This window comes from Scomber japonicus, chromosome 18 (genome assembly GCF_027409825.1).
Source record: "Scomber japonicus isolate fScoJap1 chromosome 18, fScoJap1.pri, whole genome shotgun sequence".
Taxonomy (NCBI): domain Eukaryota; kingdom Metazoa; phylum Chordata; class Actinopteri; order Scombriformes; family Scombridae; genus Scomber; species Scomber japonicus.
In genome coordinates, this window is record NC_070595.1 from 7,861,784 (window position 1) to 7,882,562 (window position 20,779).

General features: G+C 43.6%; 1 protein-coding gene across 12 annotated transcripts in view; it reads right to left on the reverse strand.

Annotated features, from left to right (window-relative positions):
- nfixb (nuclear factor I/Xb) overlaps positions 1 to 20,779 on the reverse strand; it is a 142,240-nt gene that overhangs the window by 100,956 nt on the left and 20,505 nt on the right. For 5 of the 12 annotated variants that reach the window (XM_053338400.1, XM_053338392.1, XM_053338399.1 and 2 more), the window contains exon 1: positions 112 to 322. The exons of 6 other annotated variants lie outside the window; for them this stretch is intronic. In XM_053338400.1, coding sequence (XP_053194375.1) covers positions 112 to 270 — 159 coding nt within the window. In that variant the 5' untranslated portion in view covers positions 271 to 322. One more of the 12 variants, XM_053338402.1, reaches the window with a different exon arrangement.

The following is a 20,779-nucleotide window of genomic DNA, read 5'->3' on the forward strand; positions in this document are numbered from 1 at the left end:
GAAACTGAAAAATCTAACTGAAAAAACAAAAAGCTGAGGCAAGCTGCGCTCCCGGATTCCCTTGCTGTAAAGAAAAAAAAGGAGAGAAGTTATTCTGCTGTACCGTAATACCTTCACTACATATCTCTGGGCAACAAAGCCCAGATCTCGCCATAGTGTTCCTGTGCCAGGGTTGCCACACACCGGTCGCTCACCACCACCACCACCGCCAAGCTTTGCCGCCACAAGACCACTGTTGAAATGCGCTGCTAAAAGATCAGCCATTACCATTCCCCCCTATCTCTGCGACCATGCAACAACAAAAAAAAAATAAGGGAGCTCCAACCAGACTCACATTTCCACAACAAACTGAAAGCAGACAGAAATCACCACAGAAAACCACACTGCTAGAAGAAGACAGACGGCCTGGTAGTTACCATTTTGCACTCTCATCATAAATTTGGCACAGCGTTTAAAGTGAAAAAAAAAAAAAAAAAAAAATCTCCTGCACCAGTTTTTTTTTTTTTTTTTTTTTTCTCCTCCCGCGCTCCCCAATGTAAAGCAAGTGTTGGTTTTGGCAGGGTTTGGAGAATTAGCAGATGAAAAAAAAAAAAGGAAAAAACTTGTGTGTGGTGGTGGGGGTTGTTGTAAAAAAATATAATAATTAGCAGAATATGCTGCTCAGTTTAAAAAAAAAAAAAAAAAAAAAAAAAGCGGGCCAAAGTTTGAAACCAAAAACAAGAATAAAAATTAAAAATACCCCCCAAGATTTGTTATAAGGACGGAGAAAATTCACGTTTGGCTGCAGCAGGACCACGGCCAGCAGCTCATTAGACAAAAGCAGAAAAAACGACAACGTCTATAAAAGAGATTTAAAAAAAAAAAAAAAAAAAACTTAGCAGAAAAATTGGAAAAGTAAAAATAGAAACGTTAACGTGGGAGAAGGAAAAAAAAGAGAAGTTCGGGGATAGATGCACTTAAAATAAACAGTCCTTTGTGCTTTCCAAAATTTTTTTTAAAAAAAGAACCTTGATATATGAAAAAAAAAATCCTTGGCAAAGTGTAATTGGTAGTGGTGTCTGTTCTGATCCCTGGGCCCGGCGCAAGACTCACACACACACTTTCGCGCGCACACACACACACAGATGGGGGGGCCAGGGAGAGCAGAGCACAGAATAGGGAAGAAAAAAAAAAAAAAAAATAGAGAGAGCCGAATCAATGTTGGACGAGCGCATACGACCGCTGGCAAAGCCGAGTGCTGCTTCTTTTTTCCCCTTTTCTCTCCAACTCTCTCTCTTTCTCTTTCTGTTTCTCGCTCGCCGTCTCTCGTCCTCTCCACGTTCTTTCCCTAACCATTGCTTGAGCCTTTGCCAACACGAGTAGGGCCCACCTATTTGGCAACAAGATGCCTGTAGCCCAGCCAATGCGTTAGCTTCAAGAGCTGAAAGGGAGGGAAAAGAGAAAGAGGGAGGGAGGGAGAGAGGGGCGAGGAGGAGGAGGGGAGGAGGAAGGGGGGGGAGGAGGGTGTAGTGGCAATGAGAGGGAGATAGCGAGAGCGCGCAGCAATAGAGAGAGAGAGAGAGAGAGAGAGAGAGAGAGAGAGCAGGAGGGAGCAGGTGGGAGTGCAAGAGAGAGAGACAGAGACAGAGAGAGAGAGAGAGAGAGAGAGAGAGAGAGAGAGAGAGAGAGAGAAAGAGAGAGAGAGAGAGAGAGAGAGAGCGCAGCCTTGTTCGACGCCGCGCAATTTGCCAAATCGACAAGTTCCACTCTGACACGAAGGCAAAGTTCAGGGGAGCGAGTCTTCTCCTGCACCAATCCCCGCAGCCCTCAGCCTGCCTCCATCTTTACTATGGCCGCCATCGCCTCGTCTCCCCCTAACAACCCCCCCACCCCACCCCTCCATCCCCTACAAACACACACACACACACACCCGCCCTCCTCTGAGCCTCTCTCTGTCTCCCTCTCTCTCTCTCTCTCTCCCTGCTTGCATAATGCCACCTTGGCAGAGGATGGCAAAGAGAGGACACACAGCTTCAGAATCCCTCCAGACCCCACCACCGGCAGCTGCTCGTGGGTTTTTACCACAGCAAACAAAGAGGGAGAAACAAACCCAGGCAGCCACACTCCTACTGACTGCACGCACACCACACACATAAATGAATGACAAGATGATTTAGAGGCACGGATACAGTAGTGGAGGAGGGGGTGGGGGGGGCATGCAAAATACAGAAATGGTTACAACACAACAGGCGGGCGGCAGGCGGCGGGGGAGAGAATTTGCTTCTGCGAAGGCGAAGCAGAGCAGAGCAGAGGAGGAACGGTCAAGTAAAGAGTGTGTGTGTGTGGGGATGTGTCCCGCCCAACCAATCCAAAATTCGCTCTGCGCTTCCTCCTGAGCCGTCCCCCCCCCCTCCCACCACCACCAACACCACCTTCACTTCCACCCCAGGAGGCTTCGGCGGTCGGTCTGTGAGTGGCGACGGCTGCCATGTTGCCTCATGGTAGAGCGTGTCATTCAGGGTTGCACCTGCTCCGCAGACAGCTAGTCTGAGAGGCTCCGGTGCAGCTCGAGTGCTGCTGGATCGCAGGGCTAGTGGCGGCGGCGGTGGAGCCAACCCCCCCCACCCAAAATAAAAACTACAAACAGAAACATGAACATGAGGAGAAACTGATAGTGTGCAGTTCTGTCAACATTCACAACTCAAAGGAAACAAAACCTTCATGAACCAAACTGATCTATAATTGTTTCCACTTTATAATATTACAAATCATAAATTGCTTCTCTTTTTTCAAGATAACCACTCTATTGTACTGTAAGTGCTGTCACAATGTCCAAAAAATCCAGAGATTAGACTGTGCCCGCTCATAGGCCAAGTCTGAATTTCAAAACAATGGCAGACAGCATAGACTGGGACTGGGTCTTGTGGTTTCACTTCTCATTGAATCAAAGCAGAGCTGCATTATGCACAGCCAGGCACCACCACCACCACCACCACCATCATGTCTCTCTAATACACACCAGTCATCCCAGTCATCCATCCATTTCAGCTCCATCACACACCAGCCTGACCAAACCCTGCCTCTCACCCATCATCCTGCTCACACAGTGAGGAACACACCTCCACGCTCACCCCTCCCTGTCGCTTTGTGTGTCATTGACCGATGCCAAAGTTTGATGCATGGGTTAGATAAAGCAACAAAAGGAAGCTAGTGAACAAAAAAAAGGGTAGTGGGGGGGGTTCGCAATTGTCATTGGGAACATTGGGAACATTATTCCACCTGCGCTGCTGCAGAAAACATCCAGGAGGACCTAGCGGCAGACGATATATAACTGGCACTTGAATGTGACTCCCGCGTGTGTCTGTCTTTCAAGTAAAATTAAAGCTTCCTGCCGTGACCCTGCCAAAATGCAAATAAAGCTGCATTCAAATGTCACTGGAATTTGACTACAAGCAGGGGTGGAAGGGAGGAGGAGGAGGATGGGGGGGTTCAAGTCAGTTTTCCTTAGCTATGCCTGAAAAAAACAAAAAGTCACATATTTACATGTTCCAAGAATAACTGTGATGCAGGTTTTTTTTTTAAGTGCCAAATCTGGAAGGAGAAAAAAAAAACCTGTGTATGTGGATGTGCATGTGTTCACTATCTGCCTCACACACAGCACAGCACAGGCCTGTAATGCTCAGCTATTGAAATACAGACTATATAGGTTATCCGAGGAACATAAATGCATCATGGAAAGTGCGTTTGGGTTAATCTTCTTACCTGGGAATTAAATTAGGGGGACAAATGCGCTTTGGCCTTTAGCTTTAATTCGGGATTATTATCAATTAGCAGTGGGGGCTGTCGCTGTTTTTCCTTCTATGTTTTTTTTGTTGTTGTTTTTTTAACAAGCTTATAGCGACGGGAGCGTTAAATACCTGCTCACCTGCAGCTTCCGGTGTCGCGTCTAATTGCCTTCAGCTTCAAAATCCCGCCAGTTTAAAAAAAACCGCGCCTGATTGGTTCAAATTTAAGGCTGAAAACTACAAAATAAATGTCAAACAACCCCTTCGCGAGTCATTCTAATAGACTAACATTCAACCCAATTAAAGTCATGGATTATTCTCCACCAGTACGTCTCTGTGGCCGCACCCCTCCCCTCCCCAAATATCACCCGGGCCCCGTTAATAAGACGCAAAAAAAAAGAAGCCAAAAACAATTAAACATGCACCATCATTCTCTCTCTTCTCTCAGAGCTACTTAAAATATACTGAATAGTTAAAAAACAGAGTGAAGACATCATCTGCGGAGACTGCCAGGAATAATATAAAAAAGATGGAGGAAAAAAAAAAAAAAAAGAGACAACTCCCGCAGGCGACACGTAAACGCGCCACCGTCACTGTAAAACCCGCCGTTAGTGTCTATAAGAGATAAATGTACTATCAAAGATCAGAAACCACCATTTTAAAAGGTTTTAGTTGCTGATATTAAAGCCTGAGATAATCTCTTCTTTAAATTACATGTATTCTATCAAAATAAAAGGCAAGGCCCAGTTAAAAAAGACTGTTAAATCACGTATTATGATATATTAAATATCATTCTGGTATTATTCCGCCTTTAATTTGTAGGAGCGTCAATTTTAATTTTATTTACGTGTTTCGTCATCATTGCAATTTTAGCTGAACCTAAACCAGACAAAAGAAATGATGCTCAAGTCCTTTATTTCTCTATTCTCTGCACGTCTGACCGAGACTGTGGAGCTGGCTGCCAACTTCAGATTAACTCTTTCAGTGAGGAGAGAAAAAGGGTCTTTACTCATGGAGGAAAAAAAAAAAGAAAAGCAGCATTTTCAGCTTCAGCTCCGTCTGAATGAACAGACAAGAGTCCATCCATTAAAACAGCTGATATCTTTGCATAAAGAGCCATTTAGCCGGTTATGATCCCTTTATTAGCTGTTGTTAGATATCAGGCTATTTAACGCCTTCATCATTTATATTATTCTGTGTATTTATTAGATATACTAGTCAAAAATAGATAAAGAAACAATACTGCATTATATGTATTTAAAGAAATGTTTTCATTTGTAGGTAAAATGTTGTTTTTCCATTCATTTCAATTCAGTTTAATGTGGAACAATCTGAAATGTCAGATTACCAATATTGTGATAAAATATGATTTTTAAAATATATTATATGATAAAAAAAATCAGGCTATTTCATCACATATCTGAGTATTATTACTAATGCTTTCAATACATTAATAAAGACTTTATAAAGCAGGTAGCAGGAGGCCGTCCGATGTTCTTCATATTCCTAAACGCAAGCAGATCAAATGAGTGAAATTAAAATGAAAGAGCATCTATCGCCTCTATCTATCTATCTATGTTTAGTTTGGGGCAACATTCTGGTCTGATTTTGTAGAATTGATGGTAGTAAAAGTGAGCTTTGCACCGAAATCCAAATCCCCAAGTCCAATAATCAAAACTCTGGCACACAGAAATGCTTTTTTTTTTGTTTTGTTTGTTTTGTTATTATAACTCTTTGGCTTGAATGTTTTGTTTTTCCAACCAACACTGAAATGTTTCATCGAAATAATTTAAACCATTTCCAATTCCTGGAATATGAACAATTTACGTGATTTTCTCGTTCGTCACCTCTAAACTTTTAAAACATCGACCAAACTCGTATAGTGAAGAAAAAAGAAAAAAAAAGTCTTTCTCTTTCTGACCCATAATGCTCAGCAGCAGGTCTCTCCCGCCCCTGCTTTGTCCCGCCTCCGTCCTGTGATACCTGACCTCGCCGCATCTCATTAGACCAATTAAACCGAGGTCTGTGTAACCTGAGGGCCTCCAGGCTGCCTGGCCCTTCATTAACGCCGCTCTGTGCTGGTGGGGCCTCGGCTCTGTCCTCTCCTGCCCAGCTGAGTGTCCCTGACCCTGGACGGAGTCTGACGCCGGTTCCCCCTGACCCCGCCTCGGACCGCTGACAGAGAGCCAGGTCGGAGGAAGGTGGCCAGCCAGGGTTAGGAGGGACGGAGAGGAGAGGCAGAGAGATTCAATCATTCGCTTAAGAGTGTAAAGATGCTGGAAGGCCTGTGTGAGAGTCAGGCTTCTGCTTTACGTCCATGACTTTTAAACACATGCTATAGATACATATAGATTCCTGCCAAGCGCCTTTGTCATTAATTTAATTTGCAGGTAAGGAGATTAACCGAAACACTCTTTCCATGACGGGTTTATGTTAGTCGGGTCGCCTAAAAGAGAGCGTATTGTAGTACCTGAGCATTACAGGCCTGGTGTGGTGAGGCAGAGAGTGGAGACACGCTTGCTGTGGTTTTGTGCTGTAATCAGAACAAGCTACAGTGCCTGCCGCCTGACCCTCCATTGTTATCACACGCACAGCAATCATTCCTGTTAATCATTTGTTCCTAAAAAAAACAAGCTGATGGAGACACGGGATTATGTGTTTTTTTATTTTTTAAAGACAGGAGGAGGTGTGGAGGGGGGGACAAAAGGGGGGGGGGGGGGGTACACACCAGAACAGTCACCGCTCCGTTACTGTGGCGAGCGACTGATGCGTAAAAGATTCACGGAGCTCAGAGCCCCAGCGTTGGGGTTTGCACTTATCTGAGTTCACAAACCAGCAACGTTACTATGTGTGAAAAATCTGCAAGCAATTTGCGGTGGCTGCGTGCTAACGTGCCCGTGGGGTGGGCCTTGTGTATGTGTGTGTGTGTGTGTGTGTGTGGAGGGGTGGGTGGTGGGGGGGGGGGGACCAGCCGAGGAAGAGGCACGCACGGCACATTCCAGTCCCACAAAAGGGGCTCCGCTGCCTGGCTGCACTGCAAAACGGGCTGGGGCCTTCCATCCAACCTCTGGGTCTGGAGCTTCTAGTTTATACCCACAAAAAAAAAACCTGCCATCACCCCCATACAATCACCCACCCACCCACCCACGCAACTAACATCTACATCAGCTACAGTATCACATATTTCAGCTAGTTGGCTGACATGGAGACGATAAAGATTAAAACTTAAAAGGGCAAATCAAAAGTACACAGCACAGGCATGAATTCACAGGAGGAAACAATGGAGGTTTTGTGTGTTGAAATATAAACTAAATAAAAAAGCAACATCTTATCTGTAACTGCTCTAAAAGTAATGAGATCAAGGTAAACTTACTCCAGATTACTGCAGGCTATTTGGTTTTTGGTTGGGTTTTTTTTTTTTTTTTTTTTTTTTGCGATACTCCTTAGAGTTTAATAAACCACTATTTGTTCCTGCTCGAGGAGGTGTAACGCATGCTGAGACACGCAGATGTTCTTGGATGAAGTTGACACTATTGATGAGTGGGGGCAGGAGGAGGTGGAGGAAGGTGGAGGAGTGCGCTGATGTATATTCCACCCTAAAACGGCGTGCTCTAATCACATTGATAGCGGTGATGTCACGCTTTGTGTGTCTAGACTCATGTATGAAATCCAGGTTTTCCTTGTGTGTGTGTGTGTGTGTGTGTGACCTCCGATGCCTCATGACACACTTTTTTTTTTGCACACATGAATGCAAACTTTTTCTCACACACACAACTTTAAAGCATCATCCCTCAACCGCCTGCAGAGCCACCCGCCGCTGTCTAGAAAGAATGTGCTGTTTGAATGAAGGAACCGCCCTGCATCTCGCTAACCTTTGTGTGTGTGTGTGTGTGTGTGTGTGTGTGTGTGTGTGAGTGCACGTGAGTGACTGGCCATGCTGGGGCAGGCCGACTCAGCACCACAACAGCCATGACTGAGTGTTTTCTCACTGTGCCAGCCAACAGACTACTGCTGCTCACACTGCTGCCAGTGCACACTGAGTAACCAAGACACTAGTGACTGCACTAAGACGTTATGCCCCCCACCCCCACCCCCACCCCACCGCCCCCTTTCTTTTTTTTACTCCTTAGATTTAAATACGATGCTAATAAGATGGTAAGATGGTGGGTTGTAAAAAAAAAAAAATTAAATATATATATATATATATAAATAAATGAGCCGGCCTGTGTCGACTATTTCACCAACCTACAATTTATTGCTTGAAAAAGTAAGATTAAGATCCAAACACTAAGCCTGCCAAAGTGGCTGGTAAGAGGAGACAAACTTACCAAACCACAGCCAGCTTTTTAGCAGCGTTTGGCTAACGGCGGGCGTTAATTTTCTACTTTGGTTTTTTTTTTAAAAAGGGGGGAAAAAGCAACTCTGTAATCGGTAAACACGGAGCGCCTGGCCTGCAACAAAGAAATGCATTTAACAAATTCATTCTCTTTGATTCTGCATCCCAGCTCTGGCTTGATGGAAGGCCATACATTTTTGATGAAAACGTCAGAAACGTTTTATCACAGTAGGAGTGAGATATCATATGAGTTTAACAGTATAGAAGCAGTCAGTGCCGTGTAGCTTTCACTGTATAGAAATATGAATATATATATAATTACACATACACACTCAACGTGGTCTTTGATGTAGTTGGTTTGATACTTGGTTAACATGCCTCAGACAGAATTACGAGCACGCTGATTTATCAATAGACTCATAGAAGAGCGATGTTACACCATCACCTCTATTGTGCAAAGATCCCCTCGCATAATCGTTTGGAATTAGAATTTCAACACAGCCCCCGAATGAAAAGGATCTCCAGGTTCATGTGTTAACTTGCCGCTTAACAAAGCTGTAGGGCTTTACGCCGCTTTTTCAAAAGAGACGAGTGTGAAATGCCAAAGTCAGCCTTTCACACGCGGCTGGGAGAAGAAAGTGAGCTGAAACGACACGGTTGTTGTTTTCCAAACCTGAGACGGGAGTTGCACTCGAGCAGAACGCCGCTGTTTGTTGCCTGTTTGAAGGTAAACCTGCCTGCAAACAGCGGCGTTACACTAAATATGATTTGACAGATCCTCTTGATTCTCTGAAACCCACACCGGCTATTAATTCCTCTGTTTTCTTTTTTTTTTTTTTTTTCTACTCCGCCCTCCGCTCGCCAGGTGCAGGAAGTTTGGGAGTGCGCAGATTTACGAGCGAGTTAACACTCCTAAAAGCCTCAGCTGGTGTCAGATTGTATCTTGTTGTACATTGTTAAAACACATCACGATACATTACCTTTAAGCTAAATTCACTCATTGACCTCAAACTGGATTTTCCGATTTACTGATCGACTCTGATTAGCGATGAAACAACTGCTTGATTACAGTACTTTGAAAATACTGGAGGTTTTTTTTTGCTTTTTTTTCCCTTTAAAGCTTTAAAGTTGAAAACATCTAACAGAATCACATATATATTCTGTATTATAGTGCTCCAGCTCTTCATTGAAGCTACATGGTGTTAACATTGAATGAAATATTCAAACCTAACTAGTGATTGAAAGTCAACTCAAATTTGATATATATGTATTTACTTGATTATTTCCATTATATGCTACTTTACACTTTTACTCCACTACAGTTTTTTTTACAGCTATACTTTACACATTATGAATATACATTTTTAAAAACCAGTATAAGCTTAGAAAGATTAGATATAAAAGTCCACTAAATCAATACACATTTGTGTTTTTAGGGTTAGGGTTATCTCACAACCTTAAGATTTATCTTGTGAGCCTTTGAGGGAGCCTGAACCATAAGTTGGGAACCATAGTATCTAAATATACTGTAAATCTAGCTCCAACTCTACCAGCTACAACAGTAAAATGCTGCTCACACTCTCAATCTAATAATATAGTAAGACTTCTATTAATCACAATGGACTTGGAATGCAGAGCCTCTACTTGTAATGAATTGGTTTTACTATCTTGCACTACAGGATCTGTCTTCTATCAAGTAGAAATATACCAGGCATTTGCTGGTTTAATAACATCACATCCCCACTTTTAATTAGCACCCACAGAGGCCTTAATTGGAGTTATCAAGGTTTGTGGTGGCGGCGGGTTTGCGTGCACGATGCTCTTAGTGGTCATAATGACGGCAGGGTGGCCAGCTATGTGGACAGCGCCAAGACTCTGTATATACAGCTCGTATGGATGGTCCAGGGCCAGAAATAACAGGCCCGCCGCTAAATAATCGTCCCCTTTCACTTCCTACGAGCATGACATCACCAGAACCGCAGTGTAGTGGCACGAGAGGGGAACGGCAGTGTTTGTGGCTCTGAGAGACAGAAGGTAGAAAGACACACGGACGCATCACCATCATCTTTGTGTAATTGCTTGTACGTTTCGAATGAGGCGTCGAGCGAAAATCGACCGACCGACTCGTCCAACGTCGGGCGGGTCGGGTGCATGTGGATACCGAACGGAGACAAAGGCGGACTTGGAACTTTCCCCCCCACACTAAAAACCGCCCGATGTTCTGATTGCATACAACACAAACTCCCAAAGACGTATGTGAAGCGACAATCACTGAGCGGGCCAAGACAGAAAAAAAAAAACTCCTGTCTGAATAAAGGCTCGGGGAAAAGTAAAGCCCACTACTTATGCAGTGTTGAACGCTTTGCAATCAGGCAAATAAAGGGGCAATCTAGCACACAATCAAACTAGAGATTTAGCCTGCTCTCCTGCCAACAGCGAGGGACCTCCTCTTTCTGAACAAGGGATGCACTATTGACTACACCCCCCGCTCTCTCTCTCTCTCTCTCTCTCTCCCTGTCTCTCTCTCCAGTCTTCCCTCTCTGCCAGTCTGAAAGGCGTGATGCCAACCTTTTCCACCATTGGGCATGCTGCCCTGCCCTTTATGCAAATGCTATGCCGCCATCCCTAACTCACAACCCCCACTGTCTCGCCCTCCACGTCTGTGCACCCCCTCCCCTCCACCCCCCACCCCCACCCCTCCTCTTCATGGCCTCCTGTCTATATATTCTTTTTTATCTTTATGCTTTTCCATTTAAATGAGGCAACATACTGAGCTTAAGCCATAGCCATGAGTTATTAATTAAACCTCGATGATCTGAGGTCCTTGCCTGATCTCCAACGAAAAAAAGAGGAGGAAAAACAAAACAAAAAGAAAACCAAAAAAAAAAAAAGAGTACGGTGCGCAGCCTCGTGGGCCTTTACTTTGTTCGCTGCCCTCCGTTGGGCAAAAAATGCACCGACCAGGGGCAAATATTTGACAGAGGTGTGGTTGTATGTGTCTGTACGAGCCCTGATAAAGAAGGACATCTCCTGGCAAAAGGAATAAAATAAAGACAAAGAGCGGGCGCGAGCGGAAAAGGGAAGGGGGTGAAAAAAATAAACTGAAAGAAATAATTAAAAAGAAGAAGTCAGTCGCTCGCTATTTGCATTACATTTACATTCATTAAGACGTCTTTAGAAGCATATTTAGTGATGGATGCTCCTTTTAAACTGCCGGGTCACATAACTGGAGTCACTTTGATATCATTTGAGCTTGTAGAGGAAAATAAAAAGGGTTCATATCAAGGGGGGGGGGGATTACACAGAGTTAACACTACAAGGCTTTTTTTATTTATGAGACTGTGGAAGAAGTGAACAAAAGCACAATGAAGAGGGTAATAAACTTATTGCTAGCTTCAATGAGGAGGGGTTAATAATGTGACTGAAGGGAGAGTCAATCATGGCTACCATTGACAGGCGAGTTTCACAAGTTGGCACAGAGGCTGAATAAACAGGAAGGGTTATTAAATTAGTAAATGAGAAAGAGAGAGAGAGAGAGAGAAAGAGAAAGAGAAAGAGAGAGAGACTCCTGAGCAGAGACAGAGAATTAAGAGAACTGCAATTAGTGAGAGTGATTTATAAAGATGGATAAAGTGTGAAGGAAAGATATGGAGGTTAATAAATGGATCCAAAAAAAAAGAGAGCGTTTTTGGAGGGGGGGCGGGAGGGGGCGGGGGGTGAGAGGGTTAACAAAGTGGGCTGGAGGCTGAAGGAAGAGCCCTGCTAATGCTGTTAAAGCAGAGCTTCCGCTTCTGCCGTAGGGGCGAGTGTCGAGCCTCACAAACAGGGGCGCACGGGTCCAACACACAAGCCGGACGGATTCTGAGCCCGCACACACACACACACACACACACACACACATACACACACACATATACACACATATATACACACACACACACACCACAGGAAAAGGAGCTCGGGCCTAATACAAACACAGCGCGACCAGACGCTCACATGCATGTATACACAAACACTACTGTCTCCTTATATGCCCCGAGTACATGAGGACATGTGGTGTGTGCTGTGCTAAGAGACTGAAGACAAAAATGGTCATCCAACTACTTCATGTGTCACGTAGGGAACACGACAAAAAGACGACGGGATCTTTGCTTACGTGGAGACACAAACAAAAAACACAAGTGTGAACAGGTCTCTCTTGCGAACCAGATTGTGATCTTGGTTTCTTTTTTCTCTCCTCCCCAGATAAACAAACAAAAAGGCCTCCAAACCTTAACAGTGCACACCGGCCGGCGGCTTCCAAGCTTTATAGCCCGTGACCCTTTCAAAATAAAGCAAATGGCTACCAGTTCAGTTACAGATTTGTTTTGATTCGTCGGATAATCGTTTTGTCCCAAAACTGTCAGAAAGTAGTGAAAAATATCCGTTCAAGTTCCCCACAGTCTAGAGTTACATCTCTAAATGTCGAGATTTGTCTGACTGAAACTGAATCTCTTTGGGTTTTGGAGTGTTGGACGATGAAAAGCTATAAATCATCACATCTGAGAAGGTGAAGCCAGCTCATAATTTTTAGTTTGGCTTAAAAAAAAATGACTAAAAGGATTATTCAGCTATCCAAATAGTTGACTGATCAATTAATTGAAAGGTTTTAGGAGGTAAAACACAAGAAATAAAGAATAACCTATCCTGTCCTATCATGTCATGACCCCTTCTGTTAATCCAGCAACCTCCTTGTTGGGGTTCTGACCCAACAACCCCCCCGCCTCTTCCACCCCCAGCTTGGGAAACCGCTGGTCTAGACCAACAACTCCGCACCGCAACAATCCCTATACACAAACATGGAGCCTTATTTCCCAAGCTCTCCACACAATGGCCGTTCTAATCTTCCTGAGAGAGGATAGACAAATAAACAAAACCAAACAGGTTGGTGGAGGGAGAGTTAAGACTTAAACACCCTTTCCTCTTTTTGGTGAATGCCACAAAGCGCACACACACACACACACACACATACACTCAGACACACACACATCCCTTTCCCCTCTTCCTATGCGGACTTCCTCGTCTGAAGTTTACAGTAATAAAGTTTTCAAAACCGCGTCGCTGTGCCAGTAAGTGACGGCAGGCAGCAGTGAGAGACGTGAGAGGTTAAGGAGGGTGAAGGGAGGCAAAACAAAGGATAGACAGGAAACCATAAAAGCCTCATCCACGGTAAACAACGTTTTCAGTTTAAAAAGGTCTGAAGGGGCATCAATTACCTCTTACAAATGACTCTGACTTGAAACGAGACAGATCCTCTCTAACTGATTTATTTTCTTTTTTTACACATAATTAGATAATAAGATAAGAAAAAGAAAGGAGGGCATAGCGCAAGTCGTCTCCGCTAGTTGGTACATGCATCTGTGTACTGTTTACAACGCTGAACTCATGGCACGAGCGTCATGACAACCTTCAAATGCAATTAGGTCCTCAGCGTCAACACATTTACAACAACAATAAAAGGTTACGACGCAAAGGAAAACAGATATCACGAGAAATATCAGGATATATTAGGCCGTAATTGGCTTCTATCAGGGGCCGAAGCCAATCGCGGATCGGTGAAAAATAGAATGTGTGTGTCTGTGCATGTGCGGTGGAAGGAGGGGAGGGGAGGGTAAGGGAGAGAGAGAGAGAGAGAGAGAGAGTGAGAGAGAGAGAGGGAGGGGAAGAGGGAAATGAATGAGGCCTTTTCTTACAAGCAAGGGCCCAGATCAGAGCTCCTAACTATGGGATTTGGTGCTGTTGCCTTTCTCCCCCTGGAGGGAGTAATTAGGTTAGGGAGGACAACTGCCGCATTGTTTTAACAGAGGAGGGATTGTGCAGGCCAAAGTCCCACCAGCAACATGCTTCCCTCACAACAAAAATGCCAAACGGATTCTGCGGCGCTCGGACACACACACACGCACGCACAAAGAGACGAGAAAAGTTTTTTTGGGGGGGTTCCTCTGTCAAGTTTCTCACACACAGAGAGAAAGGGAGTGAGAGAGAGAGAGAGAGAGAGAGAGAGAGAGAGAGAGAGAGAGAGAGAGAGAGAGAGAGAGAGAGAGAGAGAGATCTGACTTTTTTTTTTTTGGTGCAGCTCAAGCTTTTGGTACTGTGTGTATCCTATGAAATGTCAAATATAGTCCAGCAGTGTCAGATATCCTCTTGTGTTGTTGCAGTTGTGGGATTCTTCTTTTTTTTTTGCGGGACTTGGGCTCCCTTTCTGTGTTACTGCGTCTCTCTCTCTCTCTCTCTCTCTCTCTCTCTCTCTCTCTCTCTGCGCTGTATCCAGAGGCTTGGCAACACGCACCGCTCCTAACTAGTATAATATGGTTATGATGCATTTGCATTCCTTCCAATCCCTTAGGAAATACAATACGCCTATATCGTCTGTTTTAATCACGGTCTGCTTCCAAGGAAAGTAAAAGGAGAATACAAACAGCCGCTGCTATAAAGAGCCTTTCTCAAATATACATCAAGTTCGTTTAAATACATCCTCCGCTGATTGATAGAGAGTAAATCAAACAAATCGTGCTGCTCGAAAAAATAAAAGGACATGGAGTGCTCCCCGGTCTACTGTATTTACAACACACAGACTATGGCCTCTTTCATTCCCGCCCATTTCCCCCTTCTCTTCGTTCTTTTTTCTTTCTTTCAATGCTTTGTGCTGTATTTCTTCCTTTATTTCTCGCTGTAATCTCTCGTCCTTTTATTTTTCCGAGCCGAGAGAAGGAAAATATCGCTGCTGTTGTTGTTTCACTCCTCTACACCATTCTCCCATTCTCAAGGCCTTCACAGCTCCTCCAAGTATTAAAGAGAGAGAGAGAGAGAGAGAGAGAGAGAGAGAGAGAGAGAGAGAGAAAAAAAAAAGGCACCATAATATGCACCTCTGCATACCCGCCCACACCATCCCTATTCACTTTCATCATAAATCTCCACAGCCTGGCTGCAATATAGAGTCAATTTGTGGTCCCCTCATGAGTCCTAACTCCTAGCTTGGAAATACTTTCATTCAGGTGTGCAGATGGAAGAGAAAAAAACAAGGCAGAGGGATTTTTTTTTAAATTTTTTTGTTTTTTTTAAGTATAAATGTGTGTGAATTGATATGTGAGTCTAGCAGACAGATCCATAAAGCCTATGAGAGTCTTTTTCCCAAAATGCAGCTTGCCACAGGTGCCGGAGATGATTGTGCTTTATTCCAGATGATGACCATAATGAGCCCAGTTTAAGTTTCAGGGAGGTTTTCTTCTTCTTCTTCTTCTTCTTCTTTCTTCTCAAGCGTGCTGAAGAGACTGACAGCAGCTTGACACGTCAGACCGGCAGACCGCTCTCCGGGTCCGTTCCCGCCATGTTTTTTAACAGGAAGACTGCGCCCCACAAAAGAGGAGCGGCGCACACTGTTTCTCCATTACGTTTCGCAGGCGATCCCATCACACACACACACACACACAAAAAGGAGCTTCTTGCGTGAATATTATTCAGACAATATGCAGAGTACATCATCGGAGTGATTCATACTGTCGTGATGAGTGTTTGAAGGGTAAGAAAGTGTCTCGCTCCCGTGAACTCCCAGTTAAATCTGCTCCATCTGTGTTTTATATTTTAGCGGTGACGTGAAATCCTCGTCCTGCGCCGAATTTTCCAGTCAAATATACAACTTTCCATGTAATGCACACTAATCCTGAAGCTATTTCTCTGAGCCTAAACAGAGCAGAAAGTTTATATCTGAATTCCCTCGCAGAGTACGGTGCAGCTGTAGCAGGGGATAGTAGTTAACTGGCTGCCTGGGCCAAAAGGAGAAGCCACAGAGTTGTGTTTGAGTATAACCCTGAGCCCTTGCTTGGCCTCTTGTCTCTTCTACTGAACTCTACTCTACTCTTGATCTCTGCTTTTTCGTCTGTCTCTCTTTTTTCTTTTTTCTAACAAAGGTCTATTTAACTCTACTGTACTCTGCTTGACTGTGAAGGGGGTCTCCGATAGCCTTCGGGGCCCTGCAGCACCAGCCAGACAAACACAAGTCACAAGCAGCACAGAGCGCACACTCATAACCCCCCCACCCCCACCCCTCCACCTCCCGACACATGCACGGATACTTCCACACAAACAGAGTCGGTTAATAACACACAAACTCCCGCCTTCCAGCTCTGTTTGCTCACAGCTGCCAGGCCTCCTTCAGAGTTCATCTGAGGTAAAGATATGTTATATTATGCAACGGAGTATAGATTTTCCACCCTTGGCCCCGTGCCAATTTCCTGCTCCGAAGAGCAAGCTCTGGCGCTTTGTTCCCTAGGGTGACAGCTATTCCTTGCCGGACGGGGTGGCCGAATTAGATACACAGACACAAACGGATAAGGAAGGTAACAGGAAGAAATGAAATGGAACAAGAGTCCAAGCCAGCAAAGTAAGAGAGTAAGAAAAGCTAAAGAGAGACAAAGACAGTCCTAAAGGTGTAGTTATATGTGATTCTTGTCCTTTTTAAAACTTCAAATCCTCCCTCTCCATTTACTCTATGTCTTTTTTCTCTGGCTCTTGAAATCAGGTCACAACTGTTTTCATTACTGTTTGACTTGCGGGTTCATAAGCCTCCGAGCGTCAACGTTCCTCCACCCACCCCCAAGACAGGAAAAGATTTTCCCTCCAACATTAACCCAATAAATGCCTATTAAGCCCGAGCACAACCTTTAAAAGCTGTGTTCCTGCTGAAAGGAAAGAAAAGTAGATTTAAAATGTTTATGCTTAAGTTTAAGTCGTAGATATAATCACTGCTGGGCTCATAATCTCATCTGTCAAATAGCTGATGGCGGATTATACTCCTGCGTGGTCACTGGCTCCACATACTCAGGACACTGCACTGTTGGGACTATTTAGCCTCAGCTACACCATGAGGTAATGCAGCATGATGATGAAAGAAGGCCTCGGGAAACAGTTGAGGTACAATCAGTGAGCCAATCAATGCCTCTTTATCCGGCGTCTACTTAAAAGAAAGCCCAAAAAAAAGAAGAAAAAAAGCGGTGAAAAGATGATAAATGCCATGACATCATGGAGTGGCGTCACTGCGTGATGTCATCCTTTTTGTCGATTGAGCAATCTCCGCCACCGCCGCCACCTACAAATGAACTGAGGCCTGATGAAGTCTTTGTCCTTTGTGTCCGAATGATTGTAATCGCCTCTTGAGGTTACACCAGGTGTACAGAGATATTTGTTTAGCTTGGTATGAAAGGATGGAGGGATAGAACACAGAGGGGGATCGTAGATGGGTCGCTAAGTGAATGTAGGTGTATGTTTTGCTGGCCGCCTTTTTCAGAAGTACTTCTGCAGTTGCCAGGCAGTACATGGACAGACTGTTGGGTGGCTTAACTAATTTGAAAAAGGTAGAAATTATGATTTTGGTAAATGGTTGAAATATATCTGAAATAGATCAATAGAATGAATATGAGTTTGAATAAGTAGGTAACTGTAATGCAAACATTTGAAATACTTAGTTACAAGTGACAAACTGATCAAATAGGCAGCTAAATGTAGTGGATACAATTTGAAAAACACAGCTAAAATGATGGATAAAAAGGTGACAAACTTAGCTAAAGAAAGGTGGAAGATTTAGCTAAAGAAAGGTGAAAGACTTAGCTAAAAGTAACATGTAGCTAAATGTAGTAGATACAATTTGAAACACATAGTTGGAAGTGAAAACTTAGCTAAAGAAAGATGAAAGACTTAGCTAAAGAAAGGTAGCCAAAAATAACAGGAAACCAAATGTAGTGGTTAAAATTGGAAACACATAGCTAGAAGTGAAAGACTTAGCTAAAGAAAGCTAAAAGTAACAGGTAGCTAAATATAGTGGATACAATTTGAAACACATAGCAGAAGTGACGGATAAACAGGTAAAAGACTAAAAGTAACGGGTACATGCATGGTGAAAAAGATAAAAATGACAGGACAGTTTGCCAAAAGTAAAGAATAAATAGCAAAAACAGCTCATGCTAATAGCTAATGGTCATATATAAGCAGCTAAAACATACAACTTCTGCCACTCCAAGGTAGTAGTACGAATGCAAGATTGTATGATAAAAAAAACTCTTGTAATAATCCACTTTTATATAATTTAAAGTGTTAAATAACATTATATTTAACATCCCTACAAATGAACACATTTGGAACATGACAGTTGGTGTTGTTGACGAGGTTCTCAAGTTCATGGGAGGAAAAGGACTGCGTCACATACACACACACACACACACACACACACACACACACACTCTATACAGCTGTAAAGCCGTCATACTGAGTGTGACTTTTTTTATTTGCTGAAAGAATGCACACCTGTGCCTCTCGTATGATTAAGCACGCGCAGGTGCGTTATGCGTGAATCACAACAAAATATAGCTTGTATACGTAGTTACAATGGACTCACATTATAATCCACATGTGGAAAGGGTTTGTTTCTGAATGGGTAGGAGAAAAACGCTGCCACAAGTCTTATTCACGAGATGATAATTTGTGTCGGCGTCCCATGTTTGTGTGAATGTCTGCATCTGCCAATTTTTTTTCTTCCTAATTTACATATTTATTTATTTTTCAGATAGGGAGCGCATGTCTGAGAGACGGAATGAAATGGAAAGTCAGCCTGGGGAAAGTCTGTGAAGAGAAAGCTGTAGTCGGACAGACAGAGAGAGAGAGAGAGAGTGAAAGAGTGGAATGGTGCTCAGATTTCATCCAGATTAATCTGGAAGCTTTGTAATGAGGGGTCTACTGTATATATTTAGCCGGTGCAGTGAGATGTAGGTCAGACGGACAGGCAGGACAGGCCAAACAACATGCCCAGATTGCCCACACTGAAGTGACCTTGAGTGGGCTGTCAATGATCTGCAACAACAACTCTCTATCTATTTCTGTTGACCTGTGACAGACTGATACAATGGCTTTTGCACGCTCCGGGTCAGAAGTTTGGAGCCCTTACGTGTTACGGCAGGGAAGGGGGGGGGGGCACAAAAGATCTCGGAAACTCAATAACATAGAGTCTGCCCGTACAGAAACGTTACTTGTTGATTAAAAAGGGAGAGCGGTGAATGAATTACTGTCAACGTTCGTTCTGTGTGTTGATACTGGCGTTAGTTCAAATTTACTCAATGCGAGAACAAAGCATGCTCAGAAACATTTCTCTGTCCTCTGCAGCAGCAGACGCACAACAAAACTACACTAAATGTACAACGTTTTTCACTTTATGCTCCGCCGTGTGGTTTTATTGACTGAAATCCTTTATGGCAGTGACAGCCCAGTGCTACTGGCTTTTATACTAGAAGCTTTGGCAAAAAAAAATAATTTATCCACGATTCCCTATTTTGCAATCATAAATTTACATGTGACAGACAAAGCTAGATTAACACAAAACAGCTTCTTCTCTCTGGATCCACTGTTTCACATTTGAAGTTAGCTTTAAAGTCACTTTCCGCTTGCTTATTGTTGGATGTCTGAGCTTCACTGTTCTGAGTCTGACACTAATAAGGCTGTTTTCACATCCATCAGCTGACACAACTTAAATATGAGTATGTACAAGCATGATTTGTGACATCACATCTAGTTTGGAAGCCAATCACGATCCAGTATGCAACTTATATAAGTTTGATGTTGATATTTGAAGTCTTGAGTGCACATATAGACGTTTCAGTGAAGTAGGAGCCCAGCAGTTAACCTTTAAAATGAACTATATTTGCATGTTCATTGATTTGGATTGTTTTAATGAGGGAGAATGAATGTTTTTATGAATTTCTCACTAGTTTAACAGAATTTTTTTGTGTGTGAAAACTATATCAAACACATATTTTTTTAATCAATCATTCAAGATGATTTTTTTATGTGTGTTCAGACATTTGTAGAGGGGGGTCTTTAAAGTAACGCAAAACACTCATCAATCCTAAATGATGCTACACTTACAAGACGCAACATCTGTTCAAAACTAAGTGAATCCCGGGAGGAGGAAGAGAGGGAGGAAGAGGAGGAGGAGGAGGAGTACAGAGGGGAAGTTTTGCAGGGCCAGAGGAAGAAATACGAGCGTGTGCCTCGTGGTGTGTCTGTGTAAAACCCGAGCTGCCACTCCCTCTCTCTCTCTCTCTCTCTCTCTCTCTCTCTCTCTCTCGTACAAACACTGTGGATTTCTCTCTCCCTCATCTCGTCTTTTTCGCGTACACAAACAGCACGTGTGTGTGTGTGTGTATCACCGCAAAAAACACCTTCTCCTCCATCGCCCTGTCGGATCGGTTGCTGCAGCTTTCCAAATACCCACATAATGGCGGCACTGTTATTTAGATTTATGACTCAAAATCTGGGGGGAAAAAAAAAAATAGAACACGCTGTACTGATGTCTGAAGCTCAGCTATGACAAAGCTCTCAAATATTCACTGATGCATTTCGCTCTTCTGCTCTTGGTTTGTTCTGGTTAAGGCTCACTTTGTCGTGGTGGTTTCTAAATTGAGCCCCCCCCCCCCCCCCCTCTCTTTATACACTCTAACACCCCTCCCCTAACCCCCCACCCCTTTTCTCTCTGCTCTCATATTGTACACTAAGTATTTTGTCTTCCTCTGTATATTCTAGCTCAATTATGTAATTTAGCACCGTGTGTGTGTTCAGTAGCCATGGCAACGGCACAACATATCGGCGACCACAGAAC